Source organism: Lucilia cuprina, chromosome 3 (assembly GCF_022045245.1).
Source record: "Lucilia cuprina isolate Lc7/37 chromosome 3, ASM2204524v1, whole genome shotgun sequence".
Classification (NCBI taxonomy): Eukaryota; Metazoa; Arthropoda; class Insecta; order Diptera; family Calliphoridae; genus Lucilia; species Lucilia cuprina.
The window spans coordinates 29,634,921-29,656,192 of NC_060951.1; the positions used below are offsets into that span (position 1 = coordinate 29,634,921).

Consider the following 21,272-nt stretch of genomic DNA (forward strand, 5'->3'; position numbering starts at 1 on the left):
CCCCTTAGGGGGTGTTAAAACATGAAATCTACCTTTCGAGAATACATTGGAGTGCCCCAGGGGGTATTTATTCTAAATTAAAAACATTTTTAAAATTCATAAAAAAATCAACTTATTTTCAAACAATTTTGCTAAATGAAATCTAAATTTCGAGAATACATTGGAGTGCCCCAGGGGGTATTATTCCTAAATAAAAAAATTTTAATTTATAAAAAATCAAGTAATTTTCAAACTATTTTTAAACCATTATCCTTTATAATACTAAAAATAAACCCCCAGAGGGGTCTTCTAGCCAGATGACTAAAACCTCTTGAGAAGGGATGTTACAAACTGTAAGACCCCCGGAGGACTTTTAGTAAAACCCCCCGGGTTTTTCGATAGTATAATTCAATAATAGAACCCCTAGGGGGTCTACAGGCCAGATAATTGAGTTCCCTAAAGGGGTGGGGGTTGGTGTTATTTCGATGCTTGATTCAAAACTGCAGGAATTTGTATTGATTGTATTTTGCAAAACTTTTTCTTTAAAAGCGACTAAAGGTGAAAATCCCCAAAGGTCTTTTAATATAAAACACACTTTTTTTAATACAATAAAGAGCCCCGGGGGGACTTTATAGCAATTTAAAGAAATAATATGAAATATTTAAATTTCATAAAAAATCAAAAAATTTTCAAACTATTTCAAACCCCGGGGGGTCAAAATGCCAGAAACATTCACCCCTATTCTGCATTTCGATTACCGTTACGCAACGATGGAAAAAAAACTTATTCCAACAAAAAACTAAATCGTTTCAATGCTTTACGAATGTGTGTACTCCACGTAACGATCGTGCCTACGTTTTTTTTATGTAGCGAAGAGTGAGATCGAAATGTAGAATACCAAAGTTGCTAAACGGAGAAAATTTCGATTCAAATTCAAATGTAGAATAGAAACCATTTTAACATATAAAATTTATAAAAAAAAAAATCGAGTAATTTTCAAACCCCGGGGGTATAAAGGTCAGATTACAAAACTAGAATCGAAATTTAAAACTGTAGGAATTTGTATTGATTGTATGTATTTACAAGTTTTGTTTTGAAAACGAATTACGGAGAGAAGTCTTCCAGAGAGGTTTTAGTAAAAAAAACACACTTTTGTTTAATAAAATGAACCCCCGGGGGCATTTTCAACTTAACATAAAGAAATATTTTTAAACTGATATATAAAATATGGGAAAAATGTTAATATTTATAAATATAAAACAGCACTGTAGCCCCCAAGGGGTGTTAAGCCTACAGATAACATTTTAAGCGGGAGTTTAGGCAGAAAACAAAGATTTTCATCTTTTTTACAAAATTTCCAGGGGGGTTACTCCGTATTTCAATTCGAAAGAAAAAGTTTTCGAAACATAAAGTATTTAACATACAAATCCAAAATGTTTTCAATTCGAATAGAGTTACAGAGTAACCTCTCAGCTTTTTGTTTGAATTTCTGTATTAATATTGAAAATAATACCCCTTGGGGGGTTTAAAAAGCCATTAAAAGAGATCTTATTTAAATAAGAATATTTTAAGTTTAAAAAAATCGAAGATTTTTAAAGAAAAATTGACTAAAAACTCCTGCTTTAAGCTGACGGATTTGATCTTACTTTTAAACACAATTGCAAAAAAAATTAAATTTAAATTAAATAAAAATTAAAAAAAAAATCAATTTAAAAACTAAATAGTTAAAGCCTGGTTTAAAAACAAAAGTTAATATAATTTACAAAAAACTAAAAATAATATTATACATTTAAAAAAAAATCTAAAAAAGAAAATTATTATAATATAAAGCCAAAATATGTTTTTTCTTTTCTTACTAAAGAAAAAAAACTTTAAAAGTTAACAATTTTAAATTTAAAGCATTTTTTTAAAAAAAGAAATAAAATTTAAAGAGAATTAAACAAACTCATAATGACTTCAAAATTTTTTCAACTAAACTAAAAGAAATAATAATGAGATGAGTTGTAAAGTTTTTAAAAAAAAATTAAAGAAAATTTTCTAACTTAAAAAGTAAATGAGAAAAAGAAAATACTTAAAAATTATAAAATGTTATTTGTTTTCTACTCAAATGACTCTCAACTAAAAAATTCACTTAAGAATAAAATTCAGAAAAAAACAAAGAAATTCACTTTAAAAAAAAAAGGTTTTACAAAAGAAAAAAGAATTTGCTCAGCAAAAATATATAAAAAAAAAATATAAAAGTTTTTCTTAAAACAAAAAGAATTTCTATACACATCAAAAAAAGATAAATATTTGTAAATGTTTATAAAATAATAATAATTAATAATCTCGGAGTTTTTGTTCTTGTTGATTAAATGTTGTTTAAAAGGCAGTTTGTTTGTTTTATTTACATTTAATTATGCACCGGCATAGGCAGTTGTCCTAGTAAATTGTTGGCAAATTGTGAATTGGTAAATTTAAAATGACGTTTATCATAGAATTTCAATAAAGCCGGTGAATAAGGATGATTTTCTTTTAAATGTATATAATGAACCTCAGGTTCACATGTGGTATGACCACATTCCTCACAAACATACATCTGCAAATAAAGAAAACAAAAAAACATTAATATTTTATATAAAAAAAAAAAATAAAATTTCTTCTTAATAGAAAACCTTACCTTAGTTCTTCTCTCTTTATAGGCATATTGATGCTGAACACTATGCACTTTCAAGCAATGTGATTCCAAAGAACATCTTTGTGTAAAACTCTTTTCACAAAGATTACATTTATATGGTCTTACACCGGTATGAGTACGTGTATGTCTTTTCAAATCGAAAGTATCATTAAAGCCTTTACCGCAGAAAGTGCATAAGTAACGTTTAATTTCCGAATGACATTTCATATGACGATTTAGTAAACGTTGCAGTGAAAAGGCTTTTAAACAAATGCGACATACAAATTTACCATTAGGTTCACTTTGATCATTGCTATTAATGCTGGAGGAATTCGAGTTATTACAATTATTATTGGTGGGTGAACCTCCATTCATTATGATAGCTGAGTTATCGGGCAATATGGAGGAGGTGGGTTTTTTCAAATCATCTATACAATCAATGCTACGCATACGATGATGATGATGACCATGGGTATTTTCAATGGCTAGAGGATTCTTAATGCCATGTCCGCCATTGACAAATTCCAATTGTACCTCGGGTGGTAGGCCCAACTGTGGAGGAGGAGAAAGAGGGAAAAAATTAATAAATTATTTACAAAAATACTTTTATTTAAGTTAAATTTATAAGTAATGTTAAGAAAAACAAAAATGCAAAATCAAATATTATTCTTATAATTGCAAAAAATAATTTTTACCCTCGCAAAATGCAAAATTTTTTTTGCATTTTTATTTAGCAAAATAGTAAAAAACAAAGTAAAAGACTTTTTTACAGAAAAATCTTCTCAAGAAAGCAGTTAAGGGCAAAAAATGCAAAAATGTTGCATTCTAAAAGTGCAAAATTCCAAAACATTTTATAAAATTTTAGCAAATTTTTATCATAAACTTAAATATTTATCATAAAAAGTTCAATTTTTAGCATTTTCTGAAAAAATAATGCAAAAAATGCAGTAAAAGGGCAAAAATATAGAATTTTTTTGCAATTTGTTTGCAAAAATTAACGTTTACCCTCCCAAAATGCACAAATTTTTGCATTTTTATTACGCAAAATAGTTAAAGACAAATTAAAAGACTTTTTTACAGAAAAATCTACTCATGAAAGCAGTTTAAGGGCAAAAAAGTTGCATTCTAAAAGTGCAAACTTCAAAAATTATTATAAAATTTTAGCATAAACTTTAGAATAAAAAAGTGGAATTTTTTAAGCATTTTTTGAAAAAAAAAAAATATTACAAAAAATGCAGTGAAAGGGCAAAAATGCAAAATTTTTGCAACTTGAGAATGCATGAACTTTAATATTTTTCATAAAAAAACAGAATTTTTAAGCATTTTCTGAAAAAAATATTTTAAAAAAATGCAATAAAATGGCAAAAATGCAACATTTTTTACAACTTGAAAATGCAAAATTTTAACCATGTCTTCAAATTAAGAGCAATTCTTGAACATTAGCAAAAAAATAATAATAATAATGAGAAAAATGCAACTTAAGGGCAAAAATGCAAAACTTTTTGCTACTTAAAACATAAAAAATTCTAACTGTATTTAAACTGAGGGCGATTACCGAACATAATGCAAAGAAAAGTTTTTAAAAAAAGCAACTTTAAATTGCAAAATTACAAAAAAAAAAAAAAGACAGTTAAGGGTCAAAAAATGCAAAATTATTTACATTCTAAAAGTGCAGAATTTTATAAAATCAAAAAAGTTTTTCATTTACGTTTAGATTTAACACATCAAATGGAATGTTTAAGTTTTTATGGAAAAGTATAACGAAAAGGGCACTAAAGTTGCAAAAATGCAAATGCCCTTCTTCTCAAAAATACAATATTATTATACTGCAGTGAAATTGCCAACAAAAAATCACAACTTTATCTAAAATCGCATTATGTGTTTTGCATTCAAAAAAGTAAAAACCGCAAAAAGGTAATTTAAAGGCAAAAGGGCAAAAAAAAACTTAAAAATCGAAAATTCCTACACTGCAGAAGATTCTGGACAAAGAAATGTGAAATTGTTCACTACTGTAACAGTAGTGTAATGCTATAAGGAAAAAATGCAACCTAAGGGCAAAACCTGCAACATTTTTTTTACATTTTAGATGTTAATATTTAAAAAGTAATTGAAATATAAAAAACTATTAAAATATAAAATATTTATATTATTTACAATAAATAATTAAATAATTTAGAGAAAAAATAAAATAAAGAAAAAAATCCCCCTTTCCCTTTCTTCCCCCCTAAAACTTGTACACAAAGAAAATATATGAAAATATTTAATTTGGACAATAAATGCTTACCCGTTGCTGAAGCACTTTGCTTTCATGCAACATTGCAACAGTAGGCGATGTCGGTAGAGTATTTAAACTGACCGCCATTGAGGCGACCAATGAACGTTGATGATGTTGCTGTTGTTGTTTCTTTAATGAACTAAACGACGAAGACGACGACGATAATGTGGAAACAGAGGAAGGAGACGACGAAGTACTAATACCACTAGTGGTAGAACAATTTGTAGCACCACCAGCAGCACTACATTCCTCCTTTAAACCATAAGGACAAGAGGAGTTTGATGTAGTGGAGTTGGCGGAGACGTTAGAATATGTTGGACTTACACTTTGTATGATGGGTTTTGTGTCCAGCAATGATGTATCTAAGAGAGCTGATGCAGAACCCGATGATGTATTACTGGCGGCTGAAGACATAGGATGATGACCTTGAGAGGCAATCAATAAATGACCGTTGGCAGTTGTTGTTGCAGAGGTGGAGGAGGTATGATTCGATGAAGATGTTGCATTTGGTGAGGGTAGTGATAAATTACTGTTATCACTGTGATGTTGATGATGCATATGATGGTGATGATGATGCAAGTGTTGATGCTGTTGTTGTTGATGATGATGTTGCTGATGGTGTTGTTGTTGTTGCTGATGTTGTAACTGTTGCTGTTGTTGATGATGTGCTTGATGCTGTTGCAATTGATGATGATTAAGGTGGTTATGTGGTTGTTGTTGTTGTAAAGTATTATATTGTTGGTTTTGGTGTGAGTTGTGATAACCATTTTGTTGTTGCTGTTGTTGTTGCAGTAAGAGAGAATTTTGATTTATTAAAGAATTTAAAGGTGATTGTTGTTGATTTGACTGATGATAATTCTGTTGCTGCTGTTGTTGTTGATGATGCTGTTGCATCTGCATAATCTCGCGAGTGGCATGTTGATACGAAGGTGGTGGATTTTGTTGCTGTTGCGGCTGCAAACTATTGGGCTGACGATCGAAATTATTATAGGAATTATTGTTGTGTGTACGACTAATGTTATTGGTCAATTGTTGCATAAGACTCTCGTGGAAAGTATCCAATTGTGTGCTGCCATTATTGTGGCAATCCACGGGGGTAATGGAAACCGAGTCTGGTGTTAAAGACGGTGTTGAGACCAGCTCAAAATCTTGTCTCGGTGAGGTGGAATTCTCATCTTCCACACAATTGCGTTGCAAAAATGAACTCAAATCTACGGCATCCGACAGCTGTTCCAACAAATGATCCGTTTGTGAGGACAACATGAGAGTGGCAGTGAACTGTAGAGGATCTACCGAACCATTAGCTCCCTGAGCCGCTGAAGCTAAATCATTCATAATAGCATCTTCATAAGCTGATGCATTAAAATTACCCGAATTCCCCATGGTAGCTTGTATAATATTTTGAGCAAAAGCTCCTATATCGATCTTAGCCTCATCGTACTCTATGTCGGGCTCATCTTTTAGTATAATACCATAAGCTGAGGGATTGGGACCATAGGGCAAGTGAGGATGGTGAGGATTAGAAGCAGACGCCGTCGCAGAGGAGGGAAAATGTTGCGGCGAAGAGGCCGAAGAAGGAGAAGAAGGATGATTATATTTAGCACAGTGAGCTAAAGAACTATAAGGAAGAGAATTATTACCGTGACCATTGTGGAAGAGCATGCTGGAGACAGAAGAAGTATTTTGATCCAACACCGAAGAACCGCCACCTAAGGTATCACCCCCTGAACCGGAAAATTGTTGTGAACCACTCACACCACCACTACCAGCGGCCGACATTAAATAAGCGGCTGCGTTTTGCAGCAAAAAGTTCGAAGTGGCCGTTGAATTGGGAGAGCCGTTAAAATTGCTAGAAGAAGAACCATTCATGGCATTACCACTTTTAAGAGACTCGTAGAAAGGAGGTAAAGCTCCCGAGGGAGGAGAGTTGGGGCCATAATTGCCTCTGCCATCACGTCCTCCGCCCATGCCTCCACCTGAACCGCCACTTAATCCTCCAGAACCACTAAAACCGGTAGGAGAACCTCCGCCGCTGGCCGATTGCTGGGAACCAGAGCCTGAGTTGCTGCCAAAACCACCCTGGAAACTTTGTCCTTGATTACTGCCACCTGAACCTGACGTAGTGCGACCGTGTCCTGCCGCTGCGGCCAAAATACCTGGTAAAGAGCGCACAAAACGAGGATTAAGGCGAGCTTGAGCCAAAATGGTACGAGCAGCCAATAGAGCACTACGACGTCTGGCTTCTCTTAATTTACGTTCACGCTCCAAACGTTTGGCATTCAACAACTGTTCCTCGTCGTTGTCCAAAGAGGATTTTCTACGAGGTACGTGATAATCAATGGGTTCTTGTTGTTCGGGACCCAAATGTTCTAAACTGGCCAAAGGCAATAGAACTTCGTGGGAACGTCTTTGGTTTTCTGCTTCGTTGGCGGGTGTTCTCTGTATAACACTACACCTTACGGCTGGCTCCGGACACGGAGGAGGTGAGGGTCTTTGATCTTCTGGTGGTGGTGTGCAACGTACACGCAATGACAAGGGTTGTTCTTCGGGCACTAAAGGTTTTTCGTCGACAATCAATTTTGAACCATCATCCGAATCACTATCTGAATCGGAATTTTCCTCAAACGATTCTCTAGATTGTTCAAGATCTTTTTGTTGTTGCTGTTGTTGTATTTGTTGTACAATTTCCACAGGATATTCTTTGCGTTGAGCTGAGGTTAAGATGACACCACCAATCAATGACTTACTGCTGTTGTTGTTGTTGTTGTTGTGGTTGTTGCTATTTTGAGCAGTTGTTGCACCTAGATAAGAGTTAATATAACGATGTTTAGGTGAGGCAGATTTGGGTGTTTCTTCTGATTCCTTATCGGGCTTTGGTTCTGATTTGTAATTACAAAAAGTTTCCTTAGAAACTTGACAGTCTTTGAGTAAAGTCGTAGAGGTGGAGGAGGTGTTTAATGTTTGTGTTAATGAGGCAGGTGATAAAGAGGCTGTAGATGTAGGTGATGCCGTAGAATTGCGCGAACAATTCAATGGTAAAGTGGTGGTGGAAGCGGTGGGTGATACTGCTGCTGCGGGTGATAATCTATCGTGTTCGGTGGTTAAAGAAATAGGACCAACTGTAAAGAAAATACAAAGTAAGCAAATTAGTTAAAGATTTTTTTAAAACATTTTTGTGCTAGAAATTATGTAAAAAAAAGAAAATGGCGTTAAAACAAATGTTTACAAAACAGCTCACAATTATTATAAAATTTTCAATAATTTTTTTAAATTTTGTTAATTGAAGTGAATAATAAAAAATATTTAACAATTTTTGATGATTTCAATGAACAATTTTTTGTGAAAATTTTTAACTTTTTTTAAAACTTGTTTTTATTAAGGGATAACGGTATTTTTCTTATAGTTTTTGTTAGATTTCCAAAATTTTCTTAATTTTTGATTTTTAAAACACGTTTTTTAACTAATTTGCTAGAAATTTTCCAACAATCTGTATAAAAATTCTTAATTTTAAAAAATAACTGTTCTTTTGCTGCTTTTGTTAAAGATTTGTTGTTGTTTTTATGTAGTTTTGTTTTTGTTTCATTATAAAAGAGATTAAAAGAGAAAACAGGAGTAAAACTTGAGGATGCTGTTAGCCTAAAGTTAATGAGTAAGAAAGAGATAGCATAATATTAGAAAATAAAATCCAATATTGGCTTTTAAAATTAAAAATTTATTATTTATTATAAAAATGTTGAAATTTTCGAAAAAATTTAGTTAAAATTTATTGTTTTTTTATAATTTTTTTAATTTGTAGTTGTTGTATTGCATTTTTTATTGTTTTTACGTTTTTGCTTCAAAAAAGTTAGTGTTGCCAATAGATTTAAGGACTTTAGACAACGTAATAAAAAGCGAAAGTATTTCAAAATCTTAGATATAAACATAATAAGTGGAAGGGGGATAGAAAATGTTAAGAAAACCACCTGCTTTATTAACTATTTAGCAAAATATTAACAATTAAGCGATTTTATTGACAAATTTAAATTTTTAATCCATGCTGATTATAAATCTTTTTCCGATAATAGTATTTTAAAGATTAGACTTTCAAACGATAAAATGAATTCTATGAATTTCTTTGCAATCTTAAAATCAAGATATGATTGTAAAAATTCTCGAATTCTGCGCTCCTAGGTCCTTTGGAAAAGTATAATTTGGACTTTTACATTCGAATTTTATTCGTGTGTTTAGTTTTAAGGAAAGTTTGGATATTATCAGAAATTAAGAAAGATTTTTCAAAGAAATCTTATAAAAATGGAATAATACGATTTTATATAGACAACCTTTAAAATTTTGGATGTTTATTAAACAATTGAGAAAAAAGGGTTTCAAATCTTTTAAAAAAGTGTAAAATTTCTAGACAACAATGGCTTTTTGATATTAATATCGTTTAATTTTTTTCAAAAAATATTAATTTTACATATATTTGTTGTTATTTAAACATCTAACTTTTGAGACATTTAACGGTTTTAACTGAATTTTGGTAACGGTTTTTTTGTGCGCTAATAAGAAAATGTGCTTTTAATTTTAATAATTTTTTTCACAAATCTCACCTAAACCACAATAATTACACCATAATACATAATTCCATTTAAAGGGTTTTATAAAAAGTAAATGATTTTTATTATTAATAAACAAATTTTGTAAAATTTCACCAGACATTTTTTTTTGTCAAACTTGCAAAAATCACTTAAGACACCAATAGTTAATATAAATTTTATTTATATTATTACTACAAACATTTAATAAGTTATTTAGTTGATGTTTAATTAAATAAACTTTAAAATTGTTATTAAACACTTTAACAAAAATTAGCGGTTTTAGAAACGGCATTTTTTAGCAGGAGTTTCAAATTAAAACTAAAAAACAAAACAAAACCAGAAAAAAAACAAACAAAACAACAAAATCAAAATATTACAAAAAAGTGTTATAAAGAGTAAAAAAGAAAATAAACTTTCATACTTTTAACTTGTGTTTATAACTGTTATAAAAAGTGGCATCATCTGGTAAATAAAATAAAGTGGTAACTTTGTAGAACAAAAAAAAAAAGGAGAAAAATATAAAGAGAGTGAGAGCCCTCTATGTTTATTTTAACGAAAAATGAAATGTTAACGGTTTTTAAGGGAGTTGCCAGAGCTTAATTTGTTGAAACATTTCTGTTAATTTTATACAAATGATAGTTTTTAAATAATTTAAGGTAATTAATAAAACATTTTAAAGCAATTTGTTTAAATAAAATCATTTTCAAAATATTTGCATAAATCTAAATGAAAATGTGAAAAAAATTAAACAATTATTTTTTATTCTTATTATTAATAATAATAGCAGCTAACACTTTAACGAAACTGACAAAGACAAGGTTGAAAACTTGAAATGCAATTCAGGGGCTTACTACATGGAAAAAAACACACCCATACATTTGTTGTTTAAATATATAAAGAAAAAAATTGCATTCAAATAATTGTTTTTTTTTTTTCTTCTTCTTGTAAGTTTATTGTGGTGGCCGTAACTAGCTTTGGCTTTAGCTAGTTAATTGCTTACTTTTCTACACTTTTGTATACATATTGTATAAATTGTTTAAGTATTTGTTTTATATGCAGTACAAAGCCCTGGCTTTACATTATATGCAATACGTTTTTTTTCTTGTTCTCTAAAGTTACTATTTGAGATCAAGATCAAGGTTTTTTTTTAACGATCTTTATTGTTTTTTCTTTAGCAAATGTCTGTTACAGTTTGTACTAGGAAACTTAAAGGTATGAAATCATAAGATTTTTTTGTATATAAATAAATTTTTAACTGTTTTTTTTTTAATTTTTCTAAAATTTTGTTTTATGTTTTTTTAAATCACTAAAATGTTTACTATTTTCTTACAAATTTCTTAAAATTCTCTGAAATTTTGTTATCATTTCATAAAATTTTGTTAAATTTTTTCATATTTTTCATTAAATTCCTCACTAAAACTTACAAAATGTTACTTTAAAACGCTATTATTCTCTATTTTTCATATTTTTCCTTAAATTCTTTAAAACTGCTTAAAAATCTCTGAAATTTTAAATTTTTTTTCTTTATTTCACCAAATTTTTCTTTAAAAACTCTAAAATATTAAGTTTTTATCATATATTTCTTAAATTCTTTAAATTTTATAAAATTGTTCTATATTCTTAATAAATTCATCAACATTTATAACAATTTCCTAAGTATTAGTTTTAAATTATTAACATTTTCAATATTTTCCTTAACTTTTAACATTAATTTGCTAAAACCTTTAAAAATCTCTAAATTAAAAGTAAAAACTCAAATGATTGGCAACACTTCATCAATAACAAAGCTGCCACATGACTGTTATACTCATCCTTAAAACAAATCATTATAAATGTGTTAACAATTAGCGGTTTTTCTCGGTTTTATTATATAAAAGAACATTTTAAACAATTTATATAATTAAACAAATAATCATACAATTGACAGGTGTTTTGTAGTTGCTATAAGCATATAATAAGTTTTTAAACAAATATTTATTAAATATTGCAAATTTCCCAACAAATCTATGATAATTTACTTGCAATTTAAATGATTTTTTGATTGATTTGCTTAATGCTCGTAATACAAATAAATAAAAAAATGATTAATGATTTTATGCAAAATATAACAACTAATGGATTTTGCAAAAAATATAATCTATTTAATAAATGATTTTTTTGTGAAAGGTAATATTAAAGTTTTAAGCTCAACTGTAATATGAAAAAAAGTATAAAACGTAACGAAAACCCCATAAGTTGCTTAGTGAAAAAAAAAAAATTTAATAATAAAAAAATATTATTAAAAACTACATTATACACATTAACATAACAAGATAACACGTGTAAGAAATTACATATAAGAAAAATAAAAGAAATTATTTAAAATAAGAATTGTTAATTACAACAGGAAATAAGAAAAAAAATTGTAAAGAAATCTTTTAAATATTATAAATAATTTTAAATAAATAAACATTTTAGAAATTATAAAGAAATTTACTAAGCAATTTAAAAATTCTTATTTATCTGTTGAAAATTAACTTTGATTTTTAAAATTTTTTCAAATTTTTTGTTAAAATTAGGAATTGAAAGTTTTTTTTAATCAAAACCATCATTAAGCAAACAAAATTATTATAATGTTTTCTTTTAAAATTTGAAAGTATAATATTTTATTCCTTATTTTTAGCTACAAAATAAAATAAACCAAAACTGGTTCTAAAAAGGCCTAAATGTACACAAAAACCAACAAAAAAAAAAAAAAAAACATAACATTTTAAGGCGTCTGCGTTTAAAATACACGTAAAACCAAACTTCAAATCGTGTTAAGAAAAAACTTTTAAAGCGTGTTTAAGTAAAAAAACAAAAAAGACGTAATACTTTGCAAAAAAAGTAAAATAAAATGTTATTTAAGATTATTTTACGTGATTTTATTTTGTTTGGTTCTTTCTTAAGTTTAAACGCCCAAAATTTCTTTGCTGTTAGTTAGGGGGGGGGAGGGGTAAGGAACAAAGTTTGTTTTGAATTTGTTAAGGTTGAGAAGTCGGTTGTAAAAAGTTTTTATTTATTTATTTTTTTAACTTTAGAAGACTACCTACACCCTTTAGTTTAGTTTGTGATTTTTCCTATAGACATCTTTAACAGAATCTGGTATTCTTTTATTATTCTATACAATTGTGGGAATATTTATTGTTGTTTTTGTTGTTCTTTTTTATTTCTTTAACTATAATAAATGCTAACAGTTAATTAAAATAATTAATTCTTATATTTTTCAACTCATATTTAAACAAATTAAACATTTAAACTAAATTTCAGATTTCTTTAATAACATTTTTTTTTTTAATTTTTCTCTACAAATTTTATAATATTTTCTTTTAAATCGCAATTTCTTATATTTTTCTTTAATTATCTTTAATTTTAAAGTATTTTTGTTTAAATGGCCAAAATATATTAAATTTTCTTTTAATTTTCTTTAAGATTTCTAAAATTTTGAAATATTTTCTCTAAAATCACAGTTATTTGTCTAATTGTTTTATATTTTATTTTATGTCTCTTTAATTTTGAAATATTTTACTTAAAATTTGAAAATTTCTCTTTTATTTTGAAATATTTTCAATTTTTTGTTATATTTTCCTTAAATTGTTTAAAATTGTAACATATTTATCATTTAGTCGCTAAATTTCTTCAAAATTTTTGTTAAAAATGTCAAAATTTTTTCATATTTGCTTTAAATTCTTTAAAATTAAAATATTTTTCCATTATAGTTTGAAAATTTCTTTTTAAATCTTTTTTATTTTAATTATTTCTTTTAAATTTGGAAAAATTTTGCAAATTTTTGTTTTATTTTCCTTAAATTGTTCAAAATTTCAATATATTTATCATTAAGTCGCTAACCTTGCCTAAAATTTTGTGTAAATTTTCAAAAATTTTTTTATATTTTCTTTAAATTCCTTAAAATCTTTACATATTCGTATTAAAACGCTAAATGTCTCAAAATTTTCTTTTAAATTTTATTCAATTCTTTAAAATTTGTCTAAATTTGCAGATATTTTTCTTTAATTTAAATAAATTTACACAATTTTCCTCTATTTTGCATTAATATTTTGTAAAGAAAGTGTAATTTATTAAAAATTAAAAGGATTATCTTTATTTTCCTTTTTTTCTATAAGAAAAGTTAAAAAAAATCGCAGGATTGGCATTAGTTGCTGGCATCTCTGCTGTCTTACATAGCTGCCACTTGGTAAAATGTCAAAGTTAAAGGGTTACCATAAACTGTTATATTACCTATTAGATTAACCTTAACAAGTGGCAGCACTTTTGTTTACTTTTGAATTAAAGGATTTAAACTGCAAATTAAAGGTAATTCGAAAGTTTAAAGCAATAATTGGTTAATTTAATTGTTAAAACAATATTTTAAAATAAAAAATACTTTAAATGTTTTGCTGTAAATTAGTTATTTAATTAATATAAACATTTATTTCCCTCCAAAAACAAAATCTTACTAAATGTCAAACAATTAGAGTTGTTGTTGTTGTTTTATTATTTTCAGTTACACCTACAAATATTCAAAATCCATTAAATGCTTTAAAATATGCAATTAACTATTTGTTTATAAAAAAAACAAAATCAATTGTAAAACCAGCTTAAATAAAATTTTATATAAAAAGCTACAATTTATCTAATGTTTCTCTAATAAAGTTAGTTTTTTTTCTATAATAAAGTTTGTTAAACATTTTGTATTGTGTTAAGGTCAAGGTAACATATTTTAGTTGTTTTATTTTTGTCGTGTATAAATTTCTATTACATATAATTGTTTTTCGTTTTGTTGTTGCTGTTGTTGTAAAAAATATATTAAATATATCAATTTAAACTAGGAAATATATATGTTTATATAGAATTTTTTTTTGTATATATAACCTTCAACAAGGTTTCATTTTCATTTAAGTATTAAACTACAATCTAGTTACAAGTAAAAAAAAATCATTTTTTTATATTTTAGTTTTAAAGTAGTTGTCAGAGATTTTATTGAGATAATTTTAATAGAGCTGGGAATATGATATAGTTTTAGAAAAACTAGATTTTAGTTGCTGTTGTTGTTATGAGCAGAGGAAGGGCGTTAGGAAGTTGTTTGTTAAATAGAAAAAAGCTGTATAATTAAGAATGATGATTCATAAGGGGTTTTTATTAAGTATTAGTTTTGTATTATAGAGATCTTGAATTGGAAAAATTTAAAAAGCTTTTTTTGTTTATAAAACTTTAAAGTTTATGCTTTAAAACTTTAAAGCTTTAAGAAGTTAATATTTAAAAGCTTGTTTATTTTATAAGCTTTGTGTTATGCAGGTCTTAAGATATGAAATGTAAAAAGCTTTTTTTTATAAAACTTAAAAGTTTTTAAGTTTTATTTAGTTGCTATAATGTTTAATGTGTTTTATTTATTAAAAATAAAAGCTTTAATAAGTTTAAAGTTCGTTTATTTTACAAGCTTTTAGTGAGTAAAGCCTTTTTTATGGTTTTAAGCTTTTTAAGCTTTAAAAAAAGCTTTATATAATTAAAAGCTGTTTAGAAAGCTTTTTAGTTTAAAGCTTTTTAAGAAGAATTTTTATGGTTTAAAGCTTATTTAATTGAAAGCTTTCTAGAAAAATTTCTAGTTTTAAGCTTTATAATAAGCTTTTTATGATTTAAACTTTTTGAAAAGTATTTTTACGGTTTTTTCACTTAAAGTTTGATAAAAAGCATTTCAATGATATAAACTTTAAAAAAAGCCTTCTAGAAAGCTTTATAGTTTAAAGCTTTATACAAATATTTTTTTTTAGTTTAAAACTTTCTACAAAGCTTTTTTTAAGTTAAAAGTGTATAAGAAGTATTTTTATGCTTAAAAGCTTTATAAAAAACTTAACATTGTTTTAAGCTTAAAAAAAGTTTTATATAATTGAAAGCTTTATAGTTTAAAGCTGTTTAAGAGATATTTAAATAGTTAAAAACTTTATAAAAAACTTTTTGTACTTAAAAGCTTTAAATAAAGCTTTTTATAGTAAAAAGTTTTTAATAAAGCTTTTTATAGTAAAAAGCTTTAAATAAAAGTTTTTGTAGTAAAAAGCTTTAAATAAAGCTTTTTGTAATAAAAAAAGCTTTTTGTAGTAAAAAGCTTTAAATAAAGCTTTTTATAGCAAAAACCTTTAAAAAAAGCTTTTTGTAGTAAAAAGCTTTAAATAAAGCTTTTTGTATTAAAAACCTTTAAATAAAGCTTTTTGTAGTAAAATGCTTTAAATAAAGTTTCTTTAGTAAAAAGCTTTGAATAAAGCTTTTTGTAGTAAAAACCTTTAAATAAAGGTTTTTGTAGCAAAAAGTATAAAATAATGCTTTTTCTAGTAAAAAAACCTTAAATAAAGCTTTTTATAGTTAAACACCTTTTACGATTTCTTTTATAGTTTAAAGCTTTTTAATTTTTTTGCTGTACTGGAATACTTTTACTTGTTTAGCCCTTAATTAACGTGATAAGCTTGCATTAGCTAAAAGCTTTTATTAATTTATTGATGATTTTCCAGATTTTCTTCATTTCTAACCAGTTTCTTTAGCACCTGCTTCTATTTTAATTTCAAAATTCTCTCTCTAATCACTGCTTTAAACTTTAAAATGAAAATCTAAAAATATCAAATTTTCTAGATACACAATTTCCTTTCATTTAGCCAAAGCCAAACACACAAAAAAGGGAAACCAGTATTAGCAAAGGGTTTTTTTAATGATGGCAGAAATTGCACAAGATTTTTTTCAACGGTTTTCAGATTTCAAAACCCAACAAAAGGTAAGCGAGTAAAACAAAAGTACTAGAAGGTATTTATACATTTTGGCCATATATAATAACAATGGGGGAAAAAAATATTGTTAACAGTAAGAAAAAAAAACCAAACATACAATAAAAGTGGTTTGGTAAGAAATAAAGGAAAAACCTGAAAAAACCTAGAAGATTTTATTTTTATTAAAAGCATAGAATAGTGAAGAAAAGAAAACAAAAAGAACCTAATGTTAACTGAATAAAAAAAAGAAAAAAAAAACTAGACAATGTCCAGCTTTATAACAAACAGGCCATAAACTTGGCTTAAAAGCTTTAACATACACAACAACAACAACAACAAGAACAAAGGTTGTTACACAAAATAAAAGAGGCCTTCATTTTCTAGCTGTTTATTGTAGCTGTTGTTAAATAGATTCCTTTTTTTTACAAGAATTCTTCATTTTCAATTTTACTGTGTGGTTCATGCGATTTCTTGCCTCCATAGTTAACTTGTCTATGGACTAAAAGAACTTTTGAGAAAGAACGAAGAACCTTCCTTTGTTGACCGTGAATTCTTAAAAAAAAAGTAATTGTTGGTTGTTGGCTAAAGTTGTTGGCTGCTTCTTGTTGCTTACTTGCTTACTGTTGCTGCTTAGGAAAGGAAGTGGCAAATTGCTTTAGAAAAAACTTGTTGTTGTTGTTGTTGCTGTTGCTTAAGAAACTATTCTTTTTTTTTTTCTTATTTATTACTTACAAAAATAGTATAAAATTTTTGCTGTTGTCTAGGTTGATATTAAAAGGAAATACGTGGAAGAAAATAAAACGAAAAAAAAACTACAAGAAACATCGTTTTCTACGAACGTTGTTTTTAAAACCATAAGAAAATCAAATTTCTTAATAGGGAGTTGCTTTTTCTGCACAAAATCCTCACCAAAAAGGGCATTATAAAATACTACAGATAAAATAAATGTTGTTGCCACTTTGCAAAACATTTTATTGACTTGACTTTACCTTAGACAACAACTAGCACTCTTCGTTTTATATTTAATGCTTTTTCTAAAGTTCTGCTTAAAACTTCTTTTATTTATTCCCCCCTAGAGATCAACACGCAATCTCAGTTACTGGTTTTTTTAAGACAGACAGATAGCTACATACCATTATAAAGCGTAGAAATATGCTTTCGAAGAATGTAAAGTCATCATCATTATCAACATCTATTCATCATTTTAAATATTACGTGAATTTATGAAATCATGCCATAATGTTGTGCTTTAATAGAAATTTAAGAAGAAAGCTTTGGTGGGGTGTAAAATTCTTAAATCACATGACATAAGAGTGAGAAAATTTTTATATAATTATGATTATTTTTATATTTAGCGAAAAAAAAGAAAACGCTCCCACATTATTAATTTAGAGAAGAAATTAAATTAAAAAGAGCTTTTGTTGAAAAGATTTTAGGAAAAAGTAATAAAATCATTTAACAACGATTACAAAATCCATAAAATGTGAAAAAGCTGTAAGTTTTTTTTTTATACTTAAAGTTTGTCTTGTAGCTATTTTTAAAAAAAAGCTTTTTTAGTAACTTATTTAAGTTACTTTTAAGTTTTTAGGTTTTTTTAAGATTATAACTTTTTTATTAAAAGCTTTATAAAATTTGTATTAAAATTCTTTTGATAGAAACTTTTAAGTTTTTTGAAAGCTTTTAATCGTTATATTGAAATCAAGCTTTTTTCAGCTATTTTGTAAAAGCTTTTGAGATTTTTATTAAAATTTTTTTTAAGCTTTACAGACTTTTAGTAAAAGCTTTTTGTAAAAAGTTTTTTTAAGCATAAAAGCATTTCATTAACTATTTAAGATTTTAAGCTTTTCATTCAAAGTTTTAAAGTTAAAAGCTTTTCTAAAAAAGCTTCTAATTTAAAGATTAATGGTATTTTACTGAAAACTCTTATTAAAGCTTTTCTTTTAAAAGCTTTTTTGATATAAGTTTTAAAACTTTTTATAAAAGACTTACTTTTATATAAAAAATCTTTTAAAAAGACTTGTAAAGCTGTGTATTAGTTCTCTATTGAAAGCTTTTAAGGTTTTAATTAAAATCTGTTATAAAAAGTTCTTACGCATTTTATTAAAACCTATAAATCATTAAATTTCAAGCTTTTAGCTTATTTTATGGACAGCTTTTTGGTTACAACTTTTTAAAAGACCTTTTGCTTTTTGTTACAAGCTGTTAAACTCTTAAAGCTTTTTTATTATAAGCAGTAAAGCTTTTAGCAAAAAAAAGACTTTTAATGGAAGCTTTTTCAAAAAAGCTTTGTAATGAAAGCTTTTACAAAAAAGCTTTTTAATAAAAGCTTAAAAAAGCTTTTTACTGAAATCTTTCGGAAGAAAGCTTTTTAATGAAAGTTTTTACAAAAAAGCTTTTTAATGAAAGCTTTTAGAAAAAAGCTTTTTAATGAAAGCTTTTAGACAAAAGCTTTTTAATGAAAGCTTTTGGAAAAAAACTTTTTAATGAAACCTTTTATAAAAAACTTATTAATGAAAGCTTTTGGAAAAAAAGCTTTTTAATGAAAGCTTAAAAAGAGCTTAATGAAAGCTTTTAGAAAAAAAAAAGATTTCGGAAAAAATGCTTTTTAATGAAATATTTTAAAATTTAAATTAAACATTTTAAGCTTTCTAATCAAAATTTTCTTCTTAAAACTTTTAAATTAAAGCTCTTAAGTTTTTCAAAGCAATTTTGTTGTAGCTAAAGCATTTGATATAAAGAACTAATACAAAGCTTTATATAAGTTTTGTTGCTTTTTATTAAAGGCTTTTTAAATCATTACTAAATTAGTTTTTTTAAGTTCTTTTCAAAAAAGCTTTTAAAATTTTGACCAAAAAAAAAAAAACATTTTAGTTTTGTTTTAAAAGACTTTTAGTTGGCTAAATAAAGCTTATTCTTAAAACTAATAAACTTTTTACTTTAAGCTTTTTCTACTTAAAGCTTTTAAATATTTCAAAGCTATTTTGTTGTAGTCAAAGCTTTTGATATAAAAAATTACTGCCAAAGTTTAAAAAAATGTATTCAATTTTGGCTTCTAAGACTTTTTTAAAAGCTTTCTCAAGTTCAATTTTCAACTATAAAAGTTTCTTATGTTTTTTTTACAACTTCCTTTAGCGTCTATGGCTGTGGCACTTCCTTAGTTATTTCCTTTGCTTTTAATAAATTAAATTTCTTTCTCTCCCCTTAAAGCTTTTGACCCTTTCCTTTCCTTTTGTTTTGTATTTTATTCTCTAGTATTTGGTATTTGAACATTATTACGTTGTACATGATGATGATTTATTTCTATTTGTTCTTTATCAATTTCATTGTAATTTATTGTGTTTACAGTAGTTGTTGTTGTTGTTGCTGTTGTGTTTTTTAAATCAATTGCTACTCAATTGCGATGTACATACGTAAATTTCTACGACGTTTTTTTTTCGCTTTGGTGTGTGAGAATGTGTAGATGAATTGAACGTAGTAAAATTTGTAAGCTTTTGTGTCTATGACTGACAGGCAGTCAGTCATTTAGTTAGTAAAGTCAACGACCCTTGAGTGTAAAAAAAAATAGCAAAAAAAAAAAAAAACAAATTATTTATATAAAAAAGTACACAATAGTGACAAACTATTACTATAACTACTGATCTGGAAGCTAAGGCTATAATGATGTTAAGACTAAAGTTTAGAGAGAGAGGGAGAGAGAGATAGAGAGAGAAAGGAACCGTTTTAATATCCTGCTAAATAAAATGAAAGCTTCTAGAAGCTTTTTTTAAGAGTTCATTTGTGTTATTTTTTTGGTTTCCAGTGTTTTTGTGAATAAAAAACATTTGTAAAAAAAACAAACCTTTTAGAAAATAACAAAATAATAAACACCCTCATGGCATGTATTGAACTTTTTTTTAAAGCTCTTTTTACTCCATCCCCCCTTTAAATTCAATGAATTTTACTACTGTTTTAAGTTTCAGTTAAAGATTTATGTACATATTTTATATGTTTTTTTTTACTCTAAATACAGTTTTTTTTCTGCTGCCATACATATTTCATTAGTTGGAAGGAAAAACTGAAAAAAAAGAGCAAAAATTTGCTGAATATTTCTTTTTGTGTGTAAAAATGTCATAATATTAAAATTTTGATAGATTCACATAAGTCGGGGGGGAAAATTTTTTTTATTTAATTTTATTTAATATTTTCATGGTGTAATAAATACCTAAAGAATTTTAATTTTATCATTTATTTTATTTAACAAAATGTATTTATAATTATAAATTTTATACACGTTTATTGGTAGCAGTGCTTAGCACTCAACAAAAAAAAATGTCATAAATCTATCTAACCAACCAACGAAGCAAGCAACCAACCAGCCATATGGAATGATTATTATTTTTATAAAATGTTTTTCTGTTTAAAAATGTTGTTGCTAAAAAAGAATTTTATTTTATTTTATTTAATTTTAATAGAATATTTAGTATTAAATATGTTGAAGAGTTCATAATAATTTTCATTGTCATTATTATCATAAAAAAATTATATTGCAAGAAATCAATAACCTTTTCAGGTTTAATTATTAAAACATGTTTAAAGTAAGAGTGTGTTAATTTGTTGGAATATTTGTTAAGAATTATTAATTTTTAAACATTATTTAGAAAAAAAAATTAAAGGTCAGGGGGAGTTTATAAAAAACCCTTAATTATTTAGTTAAAAAAAGCTTTTTAATTAATGATATTAACAGCAAAGTTCTTTTTATCATGAAGAAAAAATAACAAAAAACTATTTTGCAACAGGTATTTTAAGCTTTAAAGCTTTTAATAAAGCTTTTTACCAAAAGCTTTAAAGCTTTTTACTAAAACGAATTTGAGCTTTTAACTAAAAGCTTTTAAGTTTTTTACTAGAAGTTTTTTTACCAAATGTATTTAAGTTCTTAACTAAAAGCTTTTAAGTTTTTTTCTAAAAGCTTTTAAGTTTTTTACTAAAAGTTTTTAAGTTTTTCACTAAAAGTTTTTAAGTTTTTTATTAAAAGTTTTTTT

General features: G+C 26.4%; 1 protein-coding gene across 4 annotated transcripts in view; it reads right to left on the minus strand.

The window, feature by feature from the left end:
* Positions 1-2,252: 2,252 nt before the first annotated feature.
* LOC111676414 (transcriptional regulator ovo) overlaps positions 2,253-21,272 on the minus strand; it is a 52,178-nt gene continuing 33,158 nt past the window's right edge. Inside the window, exons 2-5 of one of the 4 annotated variants that reach the window (XM_023437332.2) lie at positions 6,551-8,029; positions 4,920-6,388; positions 2,639-3,187; positions 2,253-2,557 (exon numbers count right to left, since the gene is read on the minus strand). In XM_023437332.2, the coding sequence (XP_023293100.2) occupies positions 2,372-2,557; positions 2,639-3,187; positions 4,920-6,388; positions 6,551-8,029 (3,683 nt within the window). In that variant the 3' untranslated portion in view covers positions 2,253-2,371. Of the gene's footprint in view, positions 2,558-2,638; positions 3,188-4,919; positions 8,030-21,272 lie in introns of all 4 variants that reach the window. The other 3 variants (XM_023437335.2, XM_023437333.2, XM_023437331.2) reach the window with 3 other exon arrangements.